This window comes from Saccopteryx bilineata, chromosome 5 (assembly GCF_036850765.1).
Source record: "Saccopteryx bilineata isolate mSacBil1 chromosome 5, mSacBil1_pri_phased_curated, whole genome shotgun sequence".
Classification (NCBI taxonomy): domain Eukaryota; kingdom Metazoa; phylum Chordata; class Mammalia; order Chiroptera; family Emballonuridae; genus Saccopteryx; species Saccopteryx bilineata.
The window spans coordinates 74,808,404-74,834,634 of NC_089494.1; the positions used below are offsets into that span (position 1 = coordinate 74,808,404).

The window sequence follows — 26,231 nt, forward strand, 5'->3', positions numbered from 1 at the left end:
CTCTATTTTTGTGAAATAGAAAAATCCTTTCTGTACTTTATTACAGCTAAATCTTAAGAGAAAAAATAGGCATATCTAATTTGTTATTTGGTATACTGCTCTTTACATTTTTATCTATATGGGAACATCTGAGAGTTATGCTGAGAGAAGTAAATCATATGCAGAGAGGCCAGTGAACTGAGTTTTCCTATTATCCTATAGCATTCCCAAATAAAGTGGCCATTTCGGAAAACACTATCCAAACCTAGCTTAACTCCATTCTAGCATCACTTGCCAAGGAACTCAAGGTGGTAGTTTCAACAGGTGGAAGGGATCAGTAACCTAGAGTGTTGGTTCCATGAGAGGACCTGGTTGTTGGATCCCAACAAAGAGTGGGAAAGAGCCTGAACAGGTGGTGTGGACTGGGACGCCGAAGACCCAGGTTTGAAACCCCAAAGTCGCCGCCGGCTTGAGCAAGGGCTCATCTGGTTTGAGCAAGGCTCACCAGCCCAAGGTCACTGGCTTAAGCAAGGGGTCACTCAGTCTGCTGTAGCCCCCCAGTCAAGGCACATATGAGAAAGCAATCAATGAACAACTAAGGTGCCGCAACAAAGAAATGATGCTTCTCATCTCTCCCTTTCTGCCTGTCTGTCCCTATCTGTCTCTCTCTCTGTTTCTCTCTGTCTCTGTCACACACAAAAAAAGAAAGAGTGGGAAAGAGTCTCCAGCCTCCAAATGCATAAATGGGCAAAGACAAGGCAAGTTACATTTTGAAGAGGTCTTCAGTCCAAGTAGAAAATCTGTCAGGAGTCCAGGCTTGTAGTAGACAAAGCCAGATAGCTACAATTAAGGGAAGAGGTTTCAGATGAGTTTCCAGGGAGTCAGTCAGAGAGAGAATGGTTCATTTCTTTTGGGTGTGAGCCAGATAACACAGAAATTTCAACATGAAAGTCTAAGTCCCTACAGCTGTGCAAAGCTGGGTAAGCAATTGGCATGCCATTTGTAATTTATGACAATTTTTGATATTGTAAAGGTCCTTATCCTCTGGCAAGAAGCACAGATGGATGAAGTGACTTGCACAAGCCTCAACCTGTGGCAAATTTATGACCAGAACTCATATTCTGTGGGTTTTCTTCTAAAACACCCTTGACCCATTTCTGTGGAAAACTCTACAACAAAGGAGACAAGATTGGAAATAGTGGTTGTGTTTCAGATCTCTCACTGATGCTTTTATAAGATAGTCGCTGTCAGTTTAACCAGTTGCATCACACATGGGCTCTACTGAAGCAGGATCTCTGTAGATGCTTTAATATTTAAAGTAATAATAATTGTAAGTTAAATCAAATGTAATCTAATTCAAAGTTCCTCTACGAGTCACATGCATTTGAAATATCTATACAAATAATTAATGATTACTTTCAACTGTATTGGGTAGCAATAGCACTGTTGACCCAAAAAGGTAAAAATCCTAAAATGGCATGATTAGTCACTCTTTAATGCCTCTTCCCTCTTCCCCCAAAACATATATAAATTGATCCATTTGTACTGATAAAGTAAACAGGAGAAGTAAAATCTGTATATGATACCCCAAGTAGCTAAACAAATGCAGAAAAGCAAGAGTTGAGTGTCTTTTCTCACTGAATACTGGAAATTCTATAAAATAACATAAAATTATATTCAGTTTAAATTGAGTAGCACTTGTCACAAGCTATTATTTAATCTTCTCTACAAGTTTTAAATCAGTCATTGGATAGACTGTCAAAATAGTAGCTCTGGTAGAAGCTTTATTTGTGCATTGTAAATTCTGGCACAATTTCTAATTCTGAAAACTAAACTACACTTTTAAAGTATGTTTGCTGTTCTCCTCTTTATTTTCAGTGCTTATCATAAAATTTAATATTAATAATGTACATATGAAACGTAGATATTCCGAGTATTGTTAGCTCAGAGCACTCTCTGGTATGTGACATTTACAAACACAATGGCTATTTCAGGATCATTATTTTTATTAATTATAACTAAGACACCAGTACCAAAGATAACAATCCTAATTGACTTGAAATTCCTTCAAACAGTTGTCTTTCTAGTTGTATCGCCTTTCATTAATTATGTCTTACTAACCGTCACATTGTATTATATCTGTGCACAGTATGATGTTAAATAACATAACGCAGGGAATAAAAAGCAGTGTGAAATGTTGTAGGCATTATATTTTAATGAGACAGCATTAGTGTTGGGTCTGAATGCCTGCAATTAATTTAAAGAATAAGTATTTGAGTTAAAATTCTAACATGTTTAGTAAACCAAGTATTCATTAAGGTAGGTGAGGTAGAAGTATTGTGAGAACACCTGTGTGACAATTACCACACCTACGGTTCTGTAAGCAAGAAATATATTTTATTTCAGGTGGGGGTACCCTGTGCGCTGTAGTATGAAACTCTTCACTTTTTTTCTTCAGGTCCTCAAGGGTTTCCCAGAATGTTTACAAGCTGACATTTGTCTACATCTCAACCAGACTTTGCTGCAAAACTGCAAAGCCTTTCGGGGGGCAAGTAAAGGTTGCCTTAGAGCTTTGGCAATGAAGTTCAAGACCACCCATGCGCCTCCAGGAGACACTTTGGTTCATTGTGGGGATGTCCTCACTGCACTGTATTTCTTATCCAGAGGCTCCATTGAAATCCTCAAAGATGACATTGTGGTAGCTATTCTGGGTGAGTGTCTTAAAACTGGATTGTGGCCCTGGCCAGTTAGTTCAGTCGGTTAAGAACATCGTCCAGAAAAATCAAGGTTGCAGGTTTGACCCCTGGTCAGGCAATACACAGAAAGCAGCTAATGAATGCACAGCTGAATGGAACAACAAATGAATGCTTCACTTCTTCTTCCTTCCCCTTTCTCTGTCTCTCTAAAAAATCAATAAAAATTAAGCCGTGGCTGTATAGCTCAGTTGGTTGAAGCGTCATTCTGGAGCACAGAGGTTGCTGGTTCAATTCCCTAGCCAGGGCACATATAGGAGCATTCCAATGTTCTTGTCTCTCTCTCTCTCTCTCTCTCTCTCTCTCTCTCTCTCTCTCTCGACCTCCCTGCCTCTATCTCTCTTAAAAAAAAAAAAAGAATAAAACTAGACTGTGATAAATTTAGTTGTAAGCTAGCACAATGTGAAAAAAAAGGACTTATTTATTTATTTATGAGTACAATTTAAGACTGATTGCTAATTTTAAAGCTTTTTTTAAAATTCAATTTAAACCAAATTGATGTCTCAGAAAATATGTTTTATTGATTCTCACTTTTTCTCTTATGTATAAACAATTCTGTCATGCCCTTCTGTCCTTGTTTGGTAGCTACTTAAGCATTTGAGGTCCAAGATATAAAAGTAGTCAGTATTTTTCTTTTCATCTTAGAGGATTTTGTATTAATGCTGGATTCCTTAACACCTTAAATAAAATGTACATACTGTAAGCATACTGACTAGCATGTGCCAATGCCCTATCTTGAACTGGGGTTATGCTTTGATAAATTTCATCCATTTATTACACACTTTTACCTATTATGTACCATCAAACTGAATTTATGGGTTGTTACCTAGGTAATATAGAGCTATGACCTTGCTGCAAGGAGATTAAAGTTAGTAATAAACTGGTTTGGGTGCAGAAGAGAGTCATCTGTCCAATCTGTCTCTTCAAAAATAAATTTAGGGTGAACTTGCAAGATTTCTTTGGAATATTAGGAGAGTTGGGGAAAACAAGATGACAGAGAAAAAGGAGGTCAGTTCTGCTCTCCTACCCCTGAGCCTCAGACTGCCCATAGGAACACCCCCAACCCTGCAATATTTGTAATCATTTGTACTTCTTTTTTTCCTGTGGATTAAATGCAGGTCCATTTAAGTAACGAACATGCAATTCAGTGATTTCCTTTCACTCTACTCTTGGTGTTAATGTCCAAAAGGACAAGGATGTTTTCTGTTCTCTTCCGTGTACAACTAACTGAGTTTGCCTAAGACCCAGTCCATGAATGGAGATGTTTGAGTTATTTCTATATGTTTTTATAATTTTATCATAATAGCTTTAAAATAATTTTCCCCTAAATTGACAACATGCACAATTTGGTTTATAATACAATAAGCAGGCAAGACTAAAAACATATTCTAAATCACTTAGTGACTACACAAGAAAGTTGGATTTTCACCGGATTTGGCCTTTGACAGTTTTCTCTGTGATACAGCCGGAAAGGGAGCATGCTTCACTGCATTGCTGATCTTTAAATCGGCCAGAGCTATTTCTGCAGGAAAGTAACAAGCCTCCTTGCTTTATAAAACAGTAATTTTAGAGCGTAATTAAAGTGTACATGCTGCCTAGCTTAGTCTTTCCTCATTTATAGTCACATAAGCTAATTAGAATACAAACCCCAGACTGAATTTAGCTCAGGGACTGTCCTTGATAATACCTACACTGAAGTATTGAAACTGGAAAGAATTTGAAGAGATTCTCTTTTACGGTCTCTTTCTTCATGAAAATCTATATCTGAAATCTTCACGTTATGATTATCAATTCTAGTTTTAGAAAGCTAAGTATTTATCTAAATTAAAATTAATTTATTGGCTGTAATATCAATTTTCATTATAAATATATGGTGCAAGATTTCTCACCATTAAATTCACACTTAAGGTAACGTTACTGCTTTTTTCTTTTTTTTTTTTTTTGACTAGTTCAAACTTGATTGTTTCAAAGTCTTTGATAGTTTCTTTGGTCAGGTATGGAACTTGTCTAACAAAAAATATTTATATATATTAACAGATCCAGGGAGTATATTTTTTTAAATATGAAAAGAAGCTTCAGGATATATGTGAGAAATTACTGTTTTACACAAGCCTTGAGGATTTTTAAAATAATCTCTTGGTAGTTATAGAGTACATGTTTCACAGGTACAATTTTTAAGTGTCTTGATATCCAGAAACAGAAAAAGCTAATTTGCTGTCACATTTAGAAAAAATATTGGGGGAAATGAAATATAGGAATATGGAAAGATTGTGACTGGAGTCAGAATGCGTGGGATTTAATCATAATTACTCTCTCCCTCCCTTTACCCAACTAAGAAGGTGACCTTGACCTAATCAGTTTAACTCTTTAATCCTCTTTAGATTTTCATAAATTTGGATAATAATTAATAATTTCTTTAGGAGATTATTTGAGGTCTTAAATGAAATAAAGCATCTACGCATTTGTCACCATTCCTGGCACCTACTTAGTCCCCAACGAGTGTTTTTTGTTGTCATTATCCTCCTCACCATTCAGCAAGGCCTGGAAAAGCAGATGGCTGTGGCCAGGCAGAGGGGACGAGGAAGGCTCATCAGAAGACAGACACCGAAATAACTCCATGTTTGTGAAGAATGCAAGGACACACTTTTAGAATAAAAGATATGTGGTTAAAAAACAAAAGCATGACTACAACTGGACAAATTCATTAAAGGCAAATCCAAAAGTAGCTACTAAAGGAAACAAAGTATGTTCACTGCAGCTTTCTCATATTTCTGGATTGACAGAATTAGACCATACCTACTATACGGCAGGAACCTTTGTTTAGGAATGTGGGACACAGTAGACTGAAGCCTTGTTTGCTGCATTCTAGTTGTTTAGCCAAAGAATCAAGACAAGAAAATAATAGGTAGTAAACTAGGACCAGTGAACTAAGAGGCAATTTTTACTCAGCCGACACACAGAACTGGGGGAATCAGTATGAGGTATTTTGCTGCCCGACAGTCTGTTGGCTATGGGGTTTTACATTTGAAATCTTTAGTTCAGAAATTAGTCAGAGGTTCTCTTCTGTTTTTAGGGGGGGAAACATTAAATACAAATTTCTTTATTTCTTTTCTGTTTTCTTTTTTTTTTTAAGGAAAAAACGATATATTTGGAGAAATGGTTCATCTTTATGCCAAGCCTGGAAAGTCTAACGCAGACGTCAGAGCTCTCACATACTGTGACTTGCACAAGATCCAGAGAGAAGACTTGTTAGAGGTTCTGGATATGTATCCTGAGTTTTCTGATCACTTTCTCACCAACCTAGAGTTGACTTTCAACCTAAGACATGAGAGTGCAAAGGTATATGTTAACTGTTTGCTTATTTCTTGTACTTTGACATTTCATTTTATTCTTGGATTGCCCAAATACTTCTGAAAGGTCAAGCAAAATACTGTAGCAAAACTTTACCAATTCCGAATATGTAGAAGAAAAAGCCAACTTAATACTGGAATTTTTAAATTATAGGAAATGAATTCAGTCTGATTACTTTCAAATATATTAAATAATTTTAAGTAGCTTAATTAAATTTGACTTTTTAAGAACTCTTAGGTGACATACTTTAGATTTAAAATAGTCTCAGTTTATAGTGGATATGACAACTATTTGAAAGAAATGGGTGAATTTTGGGTCTGGCTGGTGGCTCAATGGATAGAGCATCAGCCCAGCATATGGACTTCCTGAGTTCGACTTCCAGTCAGGGCACACAGAAGAAATGACCATCGGCTTCTCTCCCCCCTCCCTCTTCCATTTTCCCTTCTCTCCCTCTTCCTCTCCACAGCCAGTGGCTCAGTTGGTTTGAGTATAGCTCCGAGTGATAAAATAGCTTGGTCCTCTGGCATCGGCCCCAGATGGGATTGTAGGGTGGATGCTGGTTCAGGGCACATGTGGGAGTCTGTCTCACTATCACCCCTCCTCTCACTTAAAAAATAAAAGAAATGGGTGGATCTAGAGTATTGAAAATCCCCTAAACAAGTTTATCTTATACAGAGGTTAAAATATTGTTTCAGCTATTATTTACAGTGTATATCATACATCGTTTAGCAATGTCTTTTTAATAATAATGAAAAAAAACTTACTGTAGTTTAGGTTCATATTTAACACAGTTATCAAATCATAGAGGTAAAAATTAATCAGACTTATATACTTGAGTCAAAATTAGTGCTGCAGAATGAATAGCATATTGTCTAATAAAAATATTTTAAATGATTCTACATATAATTTAAACTAGGATTAGTTTTGAGAATGTAGCCTTTATATCCCTTCTTTTCTCCACTATGAAAATATATTCTTCTGATCTACCACTGTTTTAAGAATATAAAACTTACATTTAAACCACAATTTATACGTTATTCCTCTATCCTTCTCTCCCCCAAACCCTAGAATCCCAACTCCAATTTGAAATACATTATTTTTTGTCAGAAATCATCCGTTGGGCTTTTGAAATGTGCCAATGTATTATAATGCTAACTATATATATACTCTCTGGAAAAAAAGATCTTCAAGTCAATAGTTTGGTTAAACATGGTAAATTTAATCCTTCCTCGAGTTAGTCATTCCCAGATACTGTGACAGATTTCAAGATAAAGGTAAACTTTAAATTTTTAAAATTTTGTTTTTTAATTACAATTGGCTTTTAATATTATATTAAATTAGTTTTGGGTGCACAGCATAATGATTAGGCAATTATACAATTTATAAAGGAATCCCCCTGATAATTCTAGTTCCCACCTGGCACCATACATAATTATAACAATATTATTGACTATATTCCCTATGTTATAATTTACATCACTTTGACTATTTTGCACTATTTATATCACTTTGACTATTTTGCACTTTTTACTTCCTTCACCTATTTTTTTTAAGTGAGAGAGAGAGGGGGGAGGTGGAGGGACAGACAGACAGGAAGAGAAAAAAATGAAAAACATCAATTCTTCATTGCAGCATCTTAGCTCTTCTTTGATTGCTTCCTCATATGTGCCTTGATCAGGAGCTCCAGCCCAGCCAGTGACCCCATGCTGAAGTTAGCAACATGGGGCTCAAGCCAGAGACAATGGGGTCGTGTCTATGATCCCATGCTCAAACAGGCAACTCTGTGCTCAAGTTGATGAGCCTGCACTCAAGCCGGATTAGCCTGCACTCAAGCCAGCAACCTCAGGGTTTTGAACCTGGGTTCTCAGACAATCCTCTATCCACTGCACCACTGCCTGGTCAGGCTCCTTCACCTTTTTCACTGGAGTACCCAACTCTCCTCCCATCCAGGAACCCTCAGTTTGTATCCATGAATATTTCTGTTTTGTTTACTTTGTTCTTTAGATTCCACACATAAGGGAAAATCAAATGGTATTTGTCTTCTTCTGACTGACTTATTTTACTTAGCATAATACCTCTAGGTCCATTCTTGTTGTTGCAAATAGTTAGAGTTCATTTTTTATGGCTGAGTTATAATTTATAGTCTATATGTTGTACTACCACTTCTTTATCCATTTGTCCGTGGATGGACATTTGGGTTGCTTCCATATCTTGGCTATTGTAAACAATGCTGCAATAAACATAGGGGTGTGTGTGTGTGTGTTTCCAAATTAGTATTTTGGATTTCTTTGGAAATATAACTAGAAGTGTAATTGTTGTTTCATAAAGTACTTCTATTTTTAGTTTTTTGAAGAACTTCCATACCATTTTCTATAGTGGCTGCACCAATTCACAATCTGCATAAGGATTCTATTTTTTTCTTACCCTCATCAACAATTATGGTTTATTTATTATAGCAATTCTGAAAAATGTGACGTGATATATTATTGTGGTCTTAATTTGGATTTCTCTTGTGATTAGTGACATTGAGCATCTTTTTGTATGTCTGTTGGTTATCAGTATGTTCTCTTTGGAAAAATGTCTTTTCAGGTCCTCTGACCATTTTTTAATTGGATTTTTTTATGTTGAGTTGTATGAATTCTTTATAAATTTTGGATATTAACCCCTTATAGAACGTATGATTGGCAAGTATATTTTTCCAGTCAGTATGTTGTCCTATTTTGTTGCTGATTTTCTTTGCCATGCAAAAACTTTTTAATTTGACTTTTAAAGTCACTAGTTACATGAAGAACCAGCTCAATTCAGCTAATTTCTTTTCAAAACACTGAAAAGTTGAAAAATATTTTGGTAGTGAGAGTTTCAAATTATCAATAATATACGTGTTTTATAATGGTTTTACTTCAGTACTTTATCAAATGTTACCAAGCTTATTCTGATTTTGCATTGAATACAACAAACATCTACCACAGATAACTTTTTTACATAAAAAAGTTTATGCAGCAACCAACTAGATAAAACAGGAACTTTCATTTGTTTTATTTATTTGGGAACTTGTGTTTTTATTTACAAGGCTAATATTTTACAGAGGGACGGCAGAGGAGAAATCGAGGGAAGGAAATGAAGGGTTCCAAGAATAGGATTTATTGAATTTAATCTTATTTTTGTTGTAAAATTTATTTTATTTTTTGTGTTTTATATTGAATGTATTGGGGTGAAATTGGTTACAGAATTATCCATTTCAGGTATACAATTCTATAATACATCACCCGTTTATTGCATTGTGTGTTCACCACCCCAAGTCAAGTCTCTCTCCATCACCAGCTATTACCCTCTACCTTCTCCTACCTCCTCCCACCCCTTTCTCTCTTGCAGTCCCCACACTGTTGTCTGTGTCTATAAGTTTTTTTCCTTTGCTTAATGCCTTTTCCTTTTTTACCCAATCCCCAGCCCCCATCTCCTTTGCAAGCTGTCAGTCTGTTCTCCGTATCTATGAATCTGTTTCTATTTGGGGTTTCTTTTATTTTATTCATTACATTTCACATGTAAGTAAAATCATATGGTACTTGTCTTTCTCTGACTGGCTTATATCACTTAGCATAATATTCTCCAGGTCCATCCATGCTGTCACAAAGGGTAATTTTTTTTTTTTTACAACCAACTAGTATTTCATTGTGTAAATGTACCACCTTCCAATCATTACTATGTAATTTAAACATCACAGCTAGTTATAACTAGTTCAAATTTTTCCCTCTGAAGTAATACAGATTCTGCAACATTTTTAAAAATTATTATTATTTTAACTTTATCAAGTTACATAAAATACATTCCACATAAAGAAACATGTTGTCTCTAAATGTTGTCAACATCATCTCCACACATTTCTGATGAATAACTTCCTTTTTTTGTGACAGAGACAGAGAGAGAGACAGAGAGGGACAGATACAGACAGATAGACAGGAAGGGAGAGAGATGAGAAGCATCAATTCTTCATTATGGCTCCTTAGTTATTCATTAATTGCTTCCTCATATGTACCTTTACAGGGGGCGCTAGCTGAGCCAGTGACCCCTTGTTCAAGCCAGTGACCTTGGGCTCAAGCCAGCGACCTTGGGCTTCAAGCCAGTGACCTTTGGGCTTAAGCCAGCAACCATGGCGTCATGGCTATGATCCCACCCTCAAGCCAGCAACCCTGCGCTCAAGTTGGTGATCCCATGCTCAAGCAAGATTAACCCATTCTCAAGCCAGCGACCTTGGGGTTTTGAACTTGGGTCTTCTGCATCCCAGTCCAATGCTTTATCCACTGTGCCACCACCTCATCAGGATCTAATGAGTAACTTCTAAAACTATGATTTTCCATCAGACTGTGAAACTATTAGAATTGTTCTATGAGTCTATTTTATAATTTAAAAAGAACCATTAAGTAAAGCATGGTAACTAGTTACCTGCAATCTAATAATTAAGTCTCACAGTAGTTAAAGTCATATGAAATAGTAAAGAGTTTACTGATAGCACATTATATTCAAATTGAATAATTATTCATTTTATCTTCATGTTTTATCAACAAAGGCTGATCTCTTACTACGCTCACAGTCCATGAATGACTCTGAAGGAGACAACTGTAAACTACGAAGAAGGAAATTGTCATTTGATAGTGAAGGAGAGACAGGTAATTTATTCTATTTATAAAACTTAAATATAGAGCATGTGGTTATTAGCTCTTATTACTTAATTGCTCATTATACTTCTGATTTCAAAATGAATCTTTATTCAGGTTTTAGAAAGGCAAATCCTTTGCTTTTTTTGATAGCTAATGATGAGGTTTCTGATAGCTCTTAGCAATGTCATTCAACAAAACCATTAGACATCTACAGGGACATTACAGACAGACAAATAGCGTAGTGTTGGTTTTTTTTAGGACACCAATTAACAGTTGAATTACTATGCCTCAGAGTTCTGAGCAGAGTGTTCTGGAAGGAAGACTTTCTTTTGCAGGCTACATGCTCAATCTTCTGACATGCATGCATGACATGCATGATGGTGGTATTTGCTAGTTTTCTTTACCTTCAAATTCTCTGAGGCACTTGCCACTCCTTGTCCTCTCTATGTTTTTCTGTTCTTCTAACTATTCTTTATGTGTTACTTATAAATAAAACAAATACATATTTAACATTTCACATTTTTAAAGAGCTACTCCATTTCTGAGAAACAAACTGTGTAAAAAAGTTCTTGTCCTCCCTAAGAAGAGTGATGAACTTACCTCAATCATTTCAGTATAAATATCAGGTGCCATAACCAGATTAAGGACACCTCAGTGAGAACCCAAATGAGGGTACATCTAATTCTGCCTGAGCAGATGAGAGAAGGTTTTCCCGACGAAGCTTTCACTCTTGCCATATGCAGATCCAACAAACATTCCAGCCTTTACCTTATTTGGCCATTCAGCAGAATCACTGTGAACCAGTTCCCTTCTTCTTGTTGTATGTTTTTCTCTTGGCATCTGTGACATGTCACTTTTCCTATTTTCCTCCTACTCTTACTAATTCCCTGAAGATAATGGCAGGATTATTATCTTCTATACTAATTCATTAGTTTACTAGAGTTTCTCAAGGCATGGTTTTAGGCCCTCTTCTCTCTTATTCTATAGCATACTCTTTCCCTGAATGATCTTATTTATGCCTACACTTTTATTATATTCTCACATAGGAAATGTATATATTTACTTTTCTTTCCTTTTTCTTAACTGAGAAGTGGGGAGGCAGAGAGACAGATTCCCCCATGCACCCTGACCAGGTCCACCCTGCAGGCCCCCTACCAGGCAATGCTCTGCCCATCTGGGACCATTGCTTTGTTGCTCAGCAACAGAGCTATTTTAGTGCTTGAAGCAAAGCTATGGAACCATCCTCAGCACCCAGACCCAACTTGCTCCAACCGAGCCATGGCCACAAGAGGGGAAGAAAGAGATAGAGAGAGAAAAGGGAGAGTGTGGGAAGGTGGAGAAGCAGATGGTCACTTCTGTGTGCCCTGACCAGGATTGAACCTGGGACATTCACATGCTGGGCCAAACACTCTATCACTGAAACAAACGACCAGAGCCACTATTTAATTCTTAATCCCAGACCATCTAAACTTCAATCTCATTTATCCAGCTGCCTTTTAAAACATCAAGTTGACATCACAAAAGCACCTCAAACTCAAGATTTCCTAAACTAACCCATGATGTTCCCCTGGAAACCTGTCTCTCCATCAGTTGCCATGTATCTAAATGGCAGCACCATTCAATCAATTGTACAAACCAGATATCTATCAAGGATCCAATTTTCTCTTGAGATCTCCTTCAACTCTGGCAACAAGTCTTATTGCTACCTCCAATACATCTCCACTTACTCATCAATCTAGGTCCTTCTTGGTTTATTTCTTTCCATCTTCATAACCATAACTCTGAGCCGAGATACTATAATCTGTCACCTGGAATGCTGAAACAGCATCCCACCTCACCTTGTCTCTCTCTGATCTATTCTCCACACTGGATAACTGGTGAGTTTTTTTTTAATGCATTTGTTTATGTCACCCACATATTTAAAGCCCTATCAGGGCTTCCCATTCCCTAAAACCCTAATAGGATGGTCTATGACTACCTCTTCGTCTTACCAGGCCTTCCACGATCAGCTCTTCATTTTGACTGCATTCCCGTTGTACTTCTATGTTTATTTCCATCATTATTTCATAGATATTGTTTGCCTCTAGATTCTAAACACCATGAAAGAAATAAATATTTAGTTACCTTTCAGTGCTTGGCACATAGCAAGTAAGTAACAAATATTTGTTGAAAGAATTAACAAATACATAAAATAAAATTTAAGCATCTTCATTCTGGTTCTCTTCCTTCTTTTGCTTTCTTAATCCAAGTTTTTTTCTTGGCATTCTTTTCTCTGAATTCTCACCCTAAGGAAACTCATCTATTACCTTCAACTTGCTCTGTATTTCAAGTGAACTAAACTGCCCTCTCATCCATGTAAATTGTTTTTGTGTTTTTGCATATATTATTATCTTAATTGGACTTTACCTCTCTGTTCTCAAACACACACAACACAGACTTTCTCATCCACTAAAGTTACATTTGTTTCAATATCGATCTCCAATGATATAGTCAACATAAACTCTTTCCTGATTTCCTTAAATGTAGTTTTTCTTTTATGAATTTCTGAGGCAATTTCTTCTTGATACATTGTCTAAATATGCCTTGTACAGTGGTTCTTGGTATATTTGTCCTTTTTTTCTACCAACTTTTAAATTCCTTTCCAACGAATAATCGATAAATATCTGTTGAATTGGGATAAATATTGAATCCTCTAGCTGATTACGGAACAATAACCCAGTCACAGACAGGTGATAATTTATTTCTGCAATGTCCTTCTCATAATAACTTTTTCTAAAATTGGAACCATTACTGTCAAATTGTTCTTCCAGAGACTTAATCTAAATTCTTTATCCTGAAGTTAATTACTTATTTTGATCTTGCTGGAAATGAGGAACAACCTGACAATGTTGTTTATATAATAATCTCCCCCAAACAGTTGAAGATTTATTCAATCTTTGTTAATCTTGTTTGGTTTCCCCATTCTCAAACTGAATTATCTAATATTTTTATCTCTTGGTAAGGTCCCGAGAGCTGGTCACAACTTATATTGTGCTTATGCAACTAGACGTTTCTATTGATTCTGAAAATGTTCCCCCTTATCACAAGTTTAGTCTATGAGACCATTTTATACAAAATGTAGTTGGTAAGGAATTTACCTACCTTCTTACAGTCTTTTGATGTTTTCTGGTGTTTCATTGAGTAAGCATGATTTGGTTAATATGAAAATATAATTAACTCTAGTTATCTGGAGCCTGAGAGCCTATTCCAGTCTTTAGTACCTCATGCTACTATAGACAAGTATAAAAGTTTCTGAAGCAATTTATTTCCTGTCACCCCAATCTCATGCTCTAAAGGTGGCCCCCCATTCTATACTTTTTTTTACAGAGACAGAGAGAGGAATAGACAGGGACAGAGAGATGAGACATCAATCATTAGTTTTTCGTTGCCACACCTTAGTTGTTCATTGATTGCTTTCTCATATGTGCCTTGACCGTGGGTCTTCAGCAGACTGAGTAACCCCTTGCTCGAGCCAGAGACCTTGGGTCCAAGCTGGTGAGTTTTGCTCAAACCAGATGAGCCCGTGCTCAAGCTGGCAACCTCGGGGTCTCGAACCTGGGTCCTCCACGTCCCAGTCTGACGCTCTATCCACTGCATCACCACCTGGTCAGGCCCATTCTATACTTCTTGATGTATAATCAATATCTAGGAGCAAAACCTACATATAAGTAAGTATAAAAAACAGAGAACTTGCAGAAAATAATTGATGCTAAATGATATAGGGCTACATAATTGAAAGCTACCAACAAAAGCATTGATTATTTGAGTTAGTTTACACTCGTATGAAACAGTATCATGAAGGCAGACATTCAAGAGCACTGACTATGAATTAATCAACAGAGGCATTGAGAACCAGAGGTTAAGAGCACATGGTTGGGCACTGGAGACAGACAAAGGTGGAGTCTTGCATTGCCACTTACTACCTACCTCCTCAACAAGGCACTAGAGCTCTTCCATTCTTGCCTTCCACATGGTGCTAAGGAGCTTACATTCAAAAAGAATAAATATAAATAGAACTTCTGGCAAGTTGACTTGAACAAACAGAAGCTTAACATATTGGATCACTCCTCTGCTAAAATGAATTTGTTGATAAAAGCAGTTTGTCCTCATGAGATTCATTTTCCTTCTGGAAAAATAAACTCATTTCCTGACAGAAAAGAGCAGTCAGTATAGTTTTGAATTTTAGGACTTTTCTTTTAAAGTGTCTTCTAGTAGTTCTCTTTCCCCACTAAAATTGTGGTTTGGAGGTGCCTGGGGCCTTCCTAATTTGACTAGGGTCATTATATATGAGGAGGTTCTATAGTTCCTGAAATTAAAATACAATGCTATTGTTACAGAAAGTAAAGTATAAAAATATATCTTCAATGACCTATTTAGTGGCCACAAGCATTGATAACATGGTTCGGAAGAATAGAAGTGAATGAGGTATAGCCATTTGGAACATGTTGAAAATAGTCTCTAAGTCTGTCTTCAAAGTTAAATCGAATTGTGTGTACTTCAGAGTGTGCAAATATGATCCATTGGATTTTGGGACTATTTCTTTTAAATCTTTAAGTTGTTTATGTTTTATAGTATAGATAATATACTAATACAATAGAATGTACAAGATAGACAAAAGTAAATTTGCAGTTGTTTGTATGAAAAATACTACAACATAATTAATAAATAAATACTACAACAATTAATAAATAATAATACAAGAATAAACTGTGTTTTGTGTACTTGCAACTATAAACCTGCTTTTACCCCACCTTTATAAAAGCACAGGAGATACAAATATACACACACACAGACACATGCACACATATATATTTTTTACTAATAGCACTTTTATAACCAACACTTTCTAGGGACAAAAAATTCAGTATCATAGTAGTTACTGATAATTGATTTAAGGAGTCTATAATCTGTTGGCAGAGAATTCATCAAGGAGAACAATGTGACAGGCCCAAAAAACAGCAAAAAATTAAAATACTGTTAAAGATGTTCCTGTTTCAACAAAATGGGTGGACATTAAAGTGAAAAAAAATGTTTATCATCTTTTCTCCACTGGACTTAGATGGTGTCACATTTTCCCTTGTAAACAGAAACCTATTTAAGACATATTACACATCATAAGAGTAGGGAAGAAAACCTGCAGTTTTCTCATTTTTCTACCTATATAATTTTTATTATAATGGGCACTTCCATATTTTTTTTTTCAGAGACAGAGAGAGAGTCAGAGAGAGGGATAGATAGGGACAGACAGACAGGAACTGAGAGAGATGAGTAGCATCAATCATAAGTTTTTCATTGTTCAGTGATTGCCTTCTCATATGTGCCTTGACCGTGGGGCTACAGCAGACCAAGTAACCCCTTGCTCAAGCCAGTGACCTTGGGTCCAAGCTGGTGAGCTTTGCTCAAACCAGATGAGCCTGAGCTCAAGTTGGCAACCTCGGGGTCTCGAACCTGGGTCCTCTGCATCCCAGTCCAATGCTCTATCCACTGCGCCACCACCTGGTCATGCTTCATATTTTTTAAACTGAAAAAAATGTAATGTTACAGAAAATGAGAGAGAAAATGTCTTGAACTCATCATACCTTGCGTTTCAAAAGATAGCAATAAGCTTTATCTCTTCGTTATATTGGTTTAGTGATTTCACATGGTCATACAAAAGTCAGTAAGGTTTCACAATGTTTCTCTAAAATAAAATGACTTCTATGAAAGTTATTGAAGGAGTAAATATATACATTGTCAAACATTTTTAAAGAACAAGCATAGCCTAATTATAATTTTATTAAATTAAACCTTTAAATATATTGGTATTATACTTTGGCATATCTTTGGAATATCTTCTCCGATACCAAATAGTAATTAGCTTTTGTTATACATTTCAACAATATATAAATATATATTCATTTTAATTTTTAAGATAGTTTTAAAATTTGTATCTTGTATTTGTATAGAAAAATAACACTAGTCTTCTTTTTATTCTTTGAAACTACAGAGGAACTGAGGTATTTGAAATTAAATAAAGAAATATATTTTAGACTTTAATTTTCCAATGAAATAAATTTTGAAAATGCATCTGGCTGGAAAGTGCTCAGCTTATTTCAAAATTGTTACCAGTGGGAAATCTAAAATTCAGATGCTGAGAGAGCAGATTAAATGTTTCTCTTTGACTCAAAGTTGAGACTACCTGTTGGATCTCACAATAAAAACAGTAATTAATCTGAGAGAAAGACTCCATAAAAGAGAGTGAGCACAAACATTTGTCCTTAGAATGTTTGAAATGGAAGAATTTTACATTATCTTTCTTAAGATAGATGACTCAATCACTCCATCAGGATACTCTTATTCTGTGTTCTTCGATTCATTCTGAACCCAGAGAGGCATCCACAAGGACAACCACAAATGCTTTAGAATTGTGTCTTATGAGGAAAAGAAAGAAGATGAACTCTCAGCCTGCAGAAAGAAAGAAAGAAAGAAAGAAAGAAAGAAAGAAAGAAAGAAAGAAAGAAAGAAAGAAAGAAGAAAGAGAGAGAAAAGAAATGAAAGAAAGAAAGAGAGAGAGAAAGGAATGAAAAAGAAAGAAAGAAAGAAAGAAAGAAAGAAAGAAAGAAAGAAAGAAAGAAAGAAAGAAAGAAAGAAAGGAGAAGAAAGAAAGGAGGGAGGGAGGAAGGGAAGGAAGGAAGGAAAAAAGGAAGGAAGGAAAGGAAAGGAAAGGAAAGGAAAGGAAAGGAAAGGAAAGGAAAGGAAAGGAAAGGAAAGGAAAGGAAAGGAAAGGAAAGGAAAGGAAAGGAGGGAAGAAAAAAGTTTTTTAGTCATTTAAATCAGAAAGCAAATTAGAGGCTTAACTAAACAGGCAAAAGTCTCTTTTGTAAAATGATTGTTAACAAGTGAATATGTCAACCTGGAAACACTGAGGTTGCCGGTTCAAAACCCTGGGCATGCCTGGTCAAGGCACATATGGGAGTTGATGCTTCCAGCTCCTCCCCCCTTCTCTCTCTCTCTCCCTCTCTCTCCTCTCTAAAAATGAATAAAAAAATAAAAAATAAATAAAACTATATATACAAGTGAATATGCAATCTTACTTCTACAAAGGGGAAACTGTTAAACTCTTTCAGATTACTGCCCTCAAAATAATATTTCAACATAGAAGAAAAATAAAATTATGAAAAAATAGTACCTAATACTATTTAATATCCAGCAAATAACCCACTTTAATTAAGAAAAGGCAGAAGTGAAACAGGCCATCAAAATTTAGAGGTACCTGGAAGCTAATTACAATGCATTTCAACCCAATTTCATGTATTCCATCAGACAAACTCCAGCCTAAGCCTGACCAGTTTCTATTTTTAATCCACAAATAGATTATCATTTCAGCTTTCATTTAAAATGAGAAAATATGAAGTTTTGATTTATTTATTTATTAGGGAATATAAAAACGTCACAGACAGGGTGTATCAAAGAAACTGTTCATGTGGCTAGAGTTCCCGGAAGCAGCTGGCTGACTGTCAGGCAGCAGTGAACATGGAAATAAAGGTGGACTAACTCTCCTTACATACATATTGGAGCAATTCAAACATAACAAACACTTTCTTCTTTTATGATCCTGCTTTTTCATAGGATTTTTGCTCAATGATTTAGATACCACGTACATGAAGTAATTTTCTCCACTTTACTATGGAACTAAATAATAATCCTCATTCAACACATTCTGTGAATACTTGTCCTGAGTTGAAATCAGCAAATTACAATTCAACTTAACAATATCGAGTAACTGATTGTATGGCCAGTAGTTGCGGCCATCGCCATGAGGCACATGCAGGTGCAGGTTCCCATTAGATTCAGACAGACGATAAAGAAACAGTTGAGCCAAAAACTGGTGGGCCATACCTTTATTCTAGCCTTGCAACAGGTGGGCGAGTAAAAACAAACACACGGGGCACCAAAACCCACTCACACATTGTCCAGTTCTACAACCAGGAGAATCTTTTCCGGTTTTTCCTAGAATCAAAGGCCCCTCACCAGCCTCAGTCCCCTCTGGTTCCCCATCTCCTTCTCTCTGCACAAACTCTGCAAAACATGGCTTCCTTCTTCTCCATCTTCTTCTTCTTAAAACTTTTTGGCACAATACCCCTCCTCCAGCAAACATTAGCATAACAAAGCCCCTTCCCAAGCAGGAAGGTAATTAACAGTTTCACCTGGCAGTGCAATTTACGTGGGCAGTGGCCATTTTTAACAATAAAAGTGAGCAGAATTAAATAACATAAATTTTACAAATTTATTTGTCCAACACTGATGAATTTATCTCTAAGCATCAAAAATTAGACCATAAATTAGTAAAAAAAAGACTGAGGTTCATGTAGTAGTAGAAATAGAACATTTTACTGGTAATGTATTAGTATTTAAAATCTACAGAGAACTTTCAAGACCTCTCAAGCCAAAGAGACCAAGTAGTTTAATAATTTCTAATGTATATCCAATATAAATATTCACATTAGCATTTCCATACTTAGATTGTAGCCAAATGAATTAATGGTTAATTCAATTTGCATTTGATTCTGCTAGAAAAGATGCTATGAAAATGTTTAAAAGAACAGCTGATTCCAACCCCACTGGTGGCCACGGTGCAGGGAGGTTTACTTAGCAGCAGCAAACTGTGACTGGGTCTGAGGATAATTTACAAAAGTGAAGGTTTCTTTAACAAAAAAGATATTTACTAGCATAAAATTGGAAACTTATTTTTGGAGAAAGGAAATGGTATGTTCATAAAGTAAGGAATGTTGATCAAATTTTCAGGAGAGGAGAAGTTAAAAATCAAAGAAAAAAGGAAAAAATTACAAGAATGAAGAATGAAGCTTACAGGCTTAAGGAAGGTTGTGTCAGTGACAGTGAAGAAAAAAACATTTGTGTAGGAAGAACTGCTCTAAATATTTACAACCTATTAGGTTAGTGAATGAATAGAGAAATGTACGTGACACTGAGCAATCATTAATGTCTACAGTGCTTGACATTGGAAAGGTCTGCACACTTTTCAGCTATGATGAAATCACTGAACAAGTGTGAACTCAAGGAAAATATTGAATTGAGCAATCCACTTTTGCTACATTTAACTTTAATCGACAGAACATTAACTCCTAAATAACAATTTTACATGAGGCTGATATTTAAACTCTATCCATTTTCTACTTTGGGTTGTTTTTGGGATTCTCATATTTTAAATTATGATTTTTTTTTAAATAAAGCAAAAAAAAATCTTAGTTTAATTTCTATGCCATAAAGGAATTTTAAAAAACAGAAGTGTCTCTGGACTGGCCTTCAGTCAGTTCATTTGGCCTTCTATAAATAACAAAGTAAGCACAATCAGGCAGAGAGAGGATGTGGACACTGTCTCAACCACTTCTCTAGAAAACGATAAACCTTCTGGAATATGTTGATTAGTTTGTAGCGGTAACTAGATGAAGAATTATATATCCTCCAAGGAGACTAATGGAAACAACTTCTGAGATGTGTCTCAGTTTTTCTTGCTGAAATATGTTCTAACACAACCTTGGGGGCTGAAATTATCCTGATATTTCTGTATAAATCTGCCTATAGGTACCACTAGCCTTAATGTAATTAGGTAAACATACCTTAATTACTATATTTAGCTTTATGTTCTTTGCAATATGCTATACAAGCAAACTGCCTGGAATGTCAAGGCCATTACATGTAGAGAACTACAGTTGAAATGCAGCCTGCAAGCCTTTAGCACAAAGAGGCTTCCAGCTTTGACCTTTGCAATGTGTGACAGGACCGACAGATGGGCTCGGGTGTGAAAGGTAAAAGCAAACAACAAGCTGCATAGTGGTGACATTTTAGAATTGGAACACATTTCCCCTCTGTTTTCATTTCCTTAAAGAGATAATACCAGATTTTAAGAGTGCAGATGACTGTTGAGCAGGTATAAGATTGTAAGTTATCTACAGTTTTTTTTCCCTAAAATATAAATATTATTACTATCACAGATAATCCTTTAATTTTAAAATGAATCATGTATTTCACTAAGATAATCTAATATTTCTCGAATTAAGAAAAAAAAAGTCTCCTTAAGTAGCTCTATATTCAATAGGAAAAAAAGAGAAAAAACAACTTTTTGTTTTTAATAAAACAACAGTTTTATTAAAAATTCTATTTAAGTTCTTTAAAAAACATCACTACTAAAAGAGTAGCTGTGTGTAATAAAAAAAAGTAGTGTAATACACATAGAGTGTCACATTTAATTATCCTCTATAAAATAACTTTCCTTTGATAGATTTTGGCAAAGGAAACAGTACAAATGATCCTGAAGACTCTGTAGATACCATAAGAAATTATCAGAGTTCCAAGAAACACACTGAAGAGAAAAAAAGCAGATCTGCATCTTTCATCTCCTCCGCTGATGGTGAACAAGAGCCTCTCTTCTCAGGAGTAGTAGATTCCCCTCCAGGAATAGGAAAAGCAACTGGACTCAATTTGGAAGAAATAGTGCCCCCCTCAGGAAGAATTCACATAGATAAAAGAAGCCACTCTTGCAAAGGTAATCAAGTTTCTCAAAAATCAGGTTGTCTCTTTCTAGTGCTCATGATAAAATAGCAACTTTTCACAAATAGAGAACTGTACTGACATATGTTAATCTAATCTTTGTGATTTCATGCTATTTGCAAAGAGTTCGAGTCTCAGATTATCTACAAAGTGTCTGCACCATTCTGGAATAGTGCTAATTACTCTCAACCAATAAAATAGCATCGAAAGGTTTTTTTTTATAGCCGATCAGACTTAACATGACTACACATAGAAGAACTCTATTGTTTTATAGCATGAAAGGCCAAGGCAGTGACACTACAACAAATACTAAAAAAAAAAAAAAAATGTGTTTTGTTAACTGGGAATTATGAGAAAAGGAGGAAAATGTCAAATAAAATATACGCTTGATCTAACTCACTTTTACATTTATTTAACATCTCCACCAAAAGCAATACCCAAATATATGGGTTTTGCTATAAAAAATATGCATGAGATGAGTAATAATGAATGCAAATTTGGAAGGATGGGAAATTCAGGAAAGCTTGAGAACTATCAAAACAATCTACTTAGTAAAACAGAACTTAGATCTATAGATCTTGTTAGATTTATCTAATTAGTGGGTACAAGAATAGGTGTGGCTCAGACTAATTGGGTTCCAATCACAATTCTGTCACTTGCTCCTTTTATGACTTAGGATAAGTTACTGGCAGACTCCACTAAGACTCAATTTGCACATCCTTTAAAATAGGAATAATATTTTTTAACTAACTAATCAACTGTGATTGTTAACAAGATAACATACATGAATTATCTTTTCTGAAATAAAATTTCCAATTTGGTTTAGTATTTATGCACAGGCTTCATTTTTCTAACCCTTTAATCATTGAATATTTTCCTGGGTATATAAAAATGTAGAGGGATAGCAAAAAGCCAAAAGAATATAACAGAAATAAAATAAAAATAGAATGTTCTTAGCCTGACAGGATAGCAAAACTATTTGAAGTGACTATATCAGACAACAGAAGTTTTATTGAATCTAGAATGTTTTGGCTCTATACTTTTCCACAGTTACTTTTTCTATCTTATCATATCAGATTTTGCCATGACGCCACATTGAAGTAAGCTAAGAATATAAGTAAATGTTCTCTGGACAATCTAAAATCTTGATGAAGTGAATGAAAATAGTACCTCATTTGTCATAATGGAAGAATGGAATATTAGATGTGATTACTAAATGTCCTATTTTAGTTATTTATGAAAACGAATTCTGAGAAGTGCTAAAAATAGCAAAAGGTTGTATCCTGAAAGTCAAAAGTTCTGAAGAGCTTGAAGAACCATGCCTATGATCTCTGAAATTCAGCATAATGTGGGCTTGATTGTTTTTTAAAGGACTTTTTGTTGTTTTCCACCTGATTTTGAGCCTCAAGTGACAACTTATTGAAAATATAATTTGGGGATTTTATTCAACTTTATAATGCATCTTGCTGATAGTAAATTCTCATGTTTTTCTTTGCCACTTCTCCCAGTTATTTTTATTAGTTATTCTACATGCATAATAAAATAGTATTCTAACAATTTTAATATCTATAAATGTTTAATTTAAAAAAATATATAATGCAATCTTCACTCAAATAATAATTATCTGAAAATGCAAAATGTAATATGTATGTCAATTGAATAAAAATAATTGATGTCATATAACATTAGTGTGACAATAGTTAACTTGATTAATTAATATGATTAACAAATGAGAAATTACAAAACTTCACTAACTGCAAATTTTATTTCTTAATGCTTATTTAAGGTGAAGTACTACGGAATGTTTAAGAATTTGAATAACATGTATGGTACAGCGACAACTGCTGTAGCTTGAATTACTAAATTCTTACAGATCTTAGTTTATCATTGATAGGAATTTCTCTTACATCCCTGGTATTTGTCATGCTGAATCCAATAGCAGAGCACCTTTAGGCAAAACTAAAAAAAAAAAAAAGCAAACACGTATTCTACTGATTCAACTTCAAGTCAAAAATTGACTCTAAGAAAACTGTGTACCCAAATAAAAGTGAAAGTTTACTTTCTGTTCAACCATTTCGAGGAATGTGTCTTGCAACTATAGCAACATTTTCCAAGGCAACCGAGTACAGACTCTTCCTGAGCTATATTTAGAACATACCTACAAGGATGTTCACTTTGATTAAGACCCTAACCAGAATTTCCCCTTTGAACACTTTTATATTTTTATGTTTGCTCTTAAAACAAACTAATCATGCGCATCCTGATTTTAATGAAAGAGTAAATGATAATCAAGGAAACCTGTATCTACATTTACATTTTATTCAGTTTTTCAAAGGGAACATAATCATTCTTTTTTTCTTGATCACAAACAGCACAAAGAGAAAGAAGACAAGATTGTATTTAAGATTCATAACTAGCTGTATGATTTTATTCATATGGAAATGGATGAGTGAGATGGCAGGCAGGCTAAGGGTGGGTGAGACATAGCTACCAATTGGTTGTGGTATCTGGCAGGTCTCTGTGTCACTTAGGGTCTCTGTTTTTCGTTTATACTTCAAGATCCTTCCCCGCTTGTATTGTGGATGTCTCTGTGTTACTGACGCAAAGGGGCATCAAAGAAGTTGACATCTATCTTGCTATTTCCCACAGATATCTCTGACACAAGAAGCTGGGAACAAGAAAATACCCAGACTCGGGTTGATAAGTCTAGTCCCTCAGCACCTCAGCAAACTGCCTGGGGGGTCTCTGAAACCGAAAGTGATCTCACCTATGGAGAAGTGGAACAAAGATTGGATTTGCTTCAAGAACAACTAAACAGGTATAAGCAATGGCAGGGCAAAGAGGACATAAACCGACCCTTTAGTTGGGTTTAACTTTATTCCTTGTAAATAGCAAATTCTTCGTGCCGTAATCTCATGTTTTTCCTTTACACTTATTGATTTAAAATAAAACTAGAATTTGACAGAATTATTAATATGTGTTTCAAAAGAGCATTTATTTAGAACACTGCATACTTTGACAACGTAAATTCTATTTTTTTTACTTGCCATAAAACTACTATATCACCCACACCAGCTGCCTAAAAAAACTTTTATATTTAGCTTACTGATAGACACTTCCTCTTTTAATCCTTCTTTTATAATTTTTTATTGTTTCTGGTAACTTAGTTATGCGTTATGACATTTTTTAAAACAGTATCAACAAAATTATTTGAGCATTTAGTTGTTCAGTTAACTTGTTAAAAATGTGATTGAATTGACAATCTTAGATTTGAAGCCTATATCCTCTCCATTTTCCTTCTATCTTTGATTATACTTTTTTAAAATGAGGACTTAATTCTGGCTTTAAGGAGGATGGAACTGTTTAACCCAAATCTGAGTAGATTTGTTAAAATTAACCAGGTCTATCGGACTCAGAAAAAAAAATGCATGATTGAGTTTAATATAGCTGCTGTAGCTGTGCTTCATGTGGGACTACACTGATTCAAAGGTAGCCTCCAGATACACCACGAGCCAAGGTATTCCCATGGTCACTGATGGAAAACTGCATGAGTCAAACTATAATGCTCAAACCACGTGACTTACTAAATCCATTTTAAACACACAATGAGAGATGAGGAGAACCACGTGCGGTAACTAGCATATTTCTATGAAGTGCAAGCATGGTAAAGGCACCATACTGCCTGAATCCTGATTAACCTTCTCTGCTGATGGTGTGGTTAGGAGGACCAGAGTTGAGGTTTATACAAAGGAGTCTAAGATAAAAAAAATTTTTAAAAAAATCCTCCTGTGTCAATGGCACACACTTGCTCTATCAGAGATGTAAGGCAAAGTGTCTTACACGTAATTACCTGCGGAACAACAGTGTATTGGTTGGCCTTTTGTAGGTAAAGCCTATGTGAAGTCAGAATGAACCCAGACTATCACTAATGGGTGATCAAATTTGGGGATAAAAGTGTCTGCCCAGAGGTGACATGAAAATAATTTGGTTTTTTTCCATCTCTTTCTATATATATATATCAGCTACACTCTGGTTTGTTAACATCGTATTTCTATTCTATTTTTTGATGTGTCTTATAGGTTGTTTGCATATTGTCTGTATTTAATCTATGAATTCTGCCCATGCTACTTGTTTATATATTATCTCTACTTAACACATCCTCTGTGTTTTGCCTATATGTTACTTGTTTACTTACATTCTGCTTAATATTTCTTATGTGACTTATTCATTATGTTTTTGTATTTATTGCTTTTTAAAAAAATGTATGCCATAATTGAACAATTTCAAACAATACAGTAAGCACATTAAATGTGTATGCACATACATATACATTACCATAAAATTTAATTAAATTTAAAATTGCCTGGTGTGGACATCCATATCTCATTTTTAAGTATAGAATTCAAGTTTCGTAAATTGAAACATACCTGAGAAAATTAAGACAGATTATCTTTATTTAGAGTCAATAATTCCTAATTAAAGTATAAGAACTTGTCTTGATAGCCTGACCAGGCAGGGGCACAGTGTGAAGAGTATCACTCTGGAATGCTGAGGACCCAGGTTCGAAACCCGAGGTCGTCAGCTTGAGCACGGGCTCATCTGGTTTGAGCGTGGTCTCACCAGCTTGAGTGCAGGCTCACCAGCTTGAGTGCAGGCTCACCAGCTTGAGTGCGAGGTGACAGTTTGAGCGTGGGACTATAGACATAACCCCATGGTCGCTGGCTTGAGCAAGGGCTTACTGTTTTGGTTGCAGCCCCCTGGTCAAGCACATGTGAGAGAACAATTAATGAATGACTAAGGTGTCACAACTATATATATTTGAGTTGATGCTTCTCATCTCTTCTTCTTCCTGTCTATCCCTGCCTTCCCTTCTCTTTCTCTTTCTCTTTCTCTCTCTCTCTCTTTC

The 26,231-nt window shown here is 35.4% G+C and overlaps 1 protein-coding gene across 1 annotated transcript in view; it reads left to right on the forward strand.

Moving 5' to 3' along the window:
* KCNH7 (potassium voltage-gated channel subfamily H member 7) overlaps window positions 1–26,231 on the forward strand; it is a 616,229-nt gene that overhangs the window by 574,767 nt on the left and 15,231 nt on the right. The window contains exons 9-13 of the mRNA XM_066279538.1: window positions 2,438–2,690; window positions 5,866–6,071; window positions 10,648–10,747; window positions 21,057–21,320; window positions 23,975–24,143. Coding sequence (XP_066135635.1) covers window positions 2,438–2,690; window positions 5,866–6,071; window positions 10,648–10,747; window positions 21,057–21,320; window positions 23,975–24,143 — 992 coding nt within the window. The remainder of the gene's footprint in view (window positions 1–2,437; window positions 2,691–5,865; window positions 6,072–10,647; window positions 10,748–21,056; window positions 21,321–23,974; window positions 24,144–26,231) is intronic.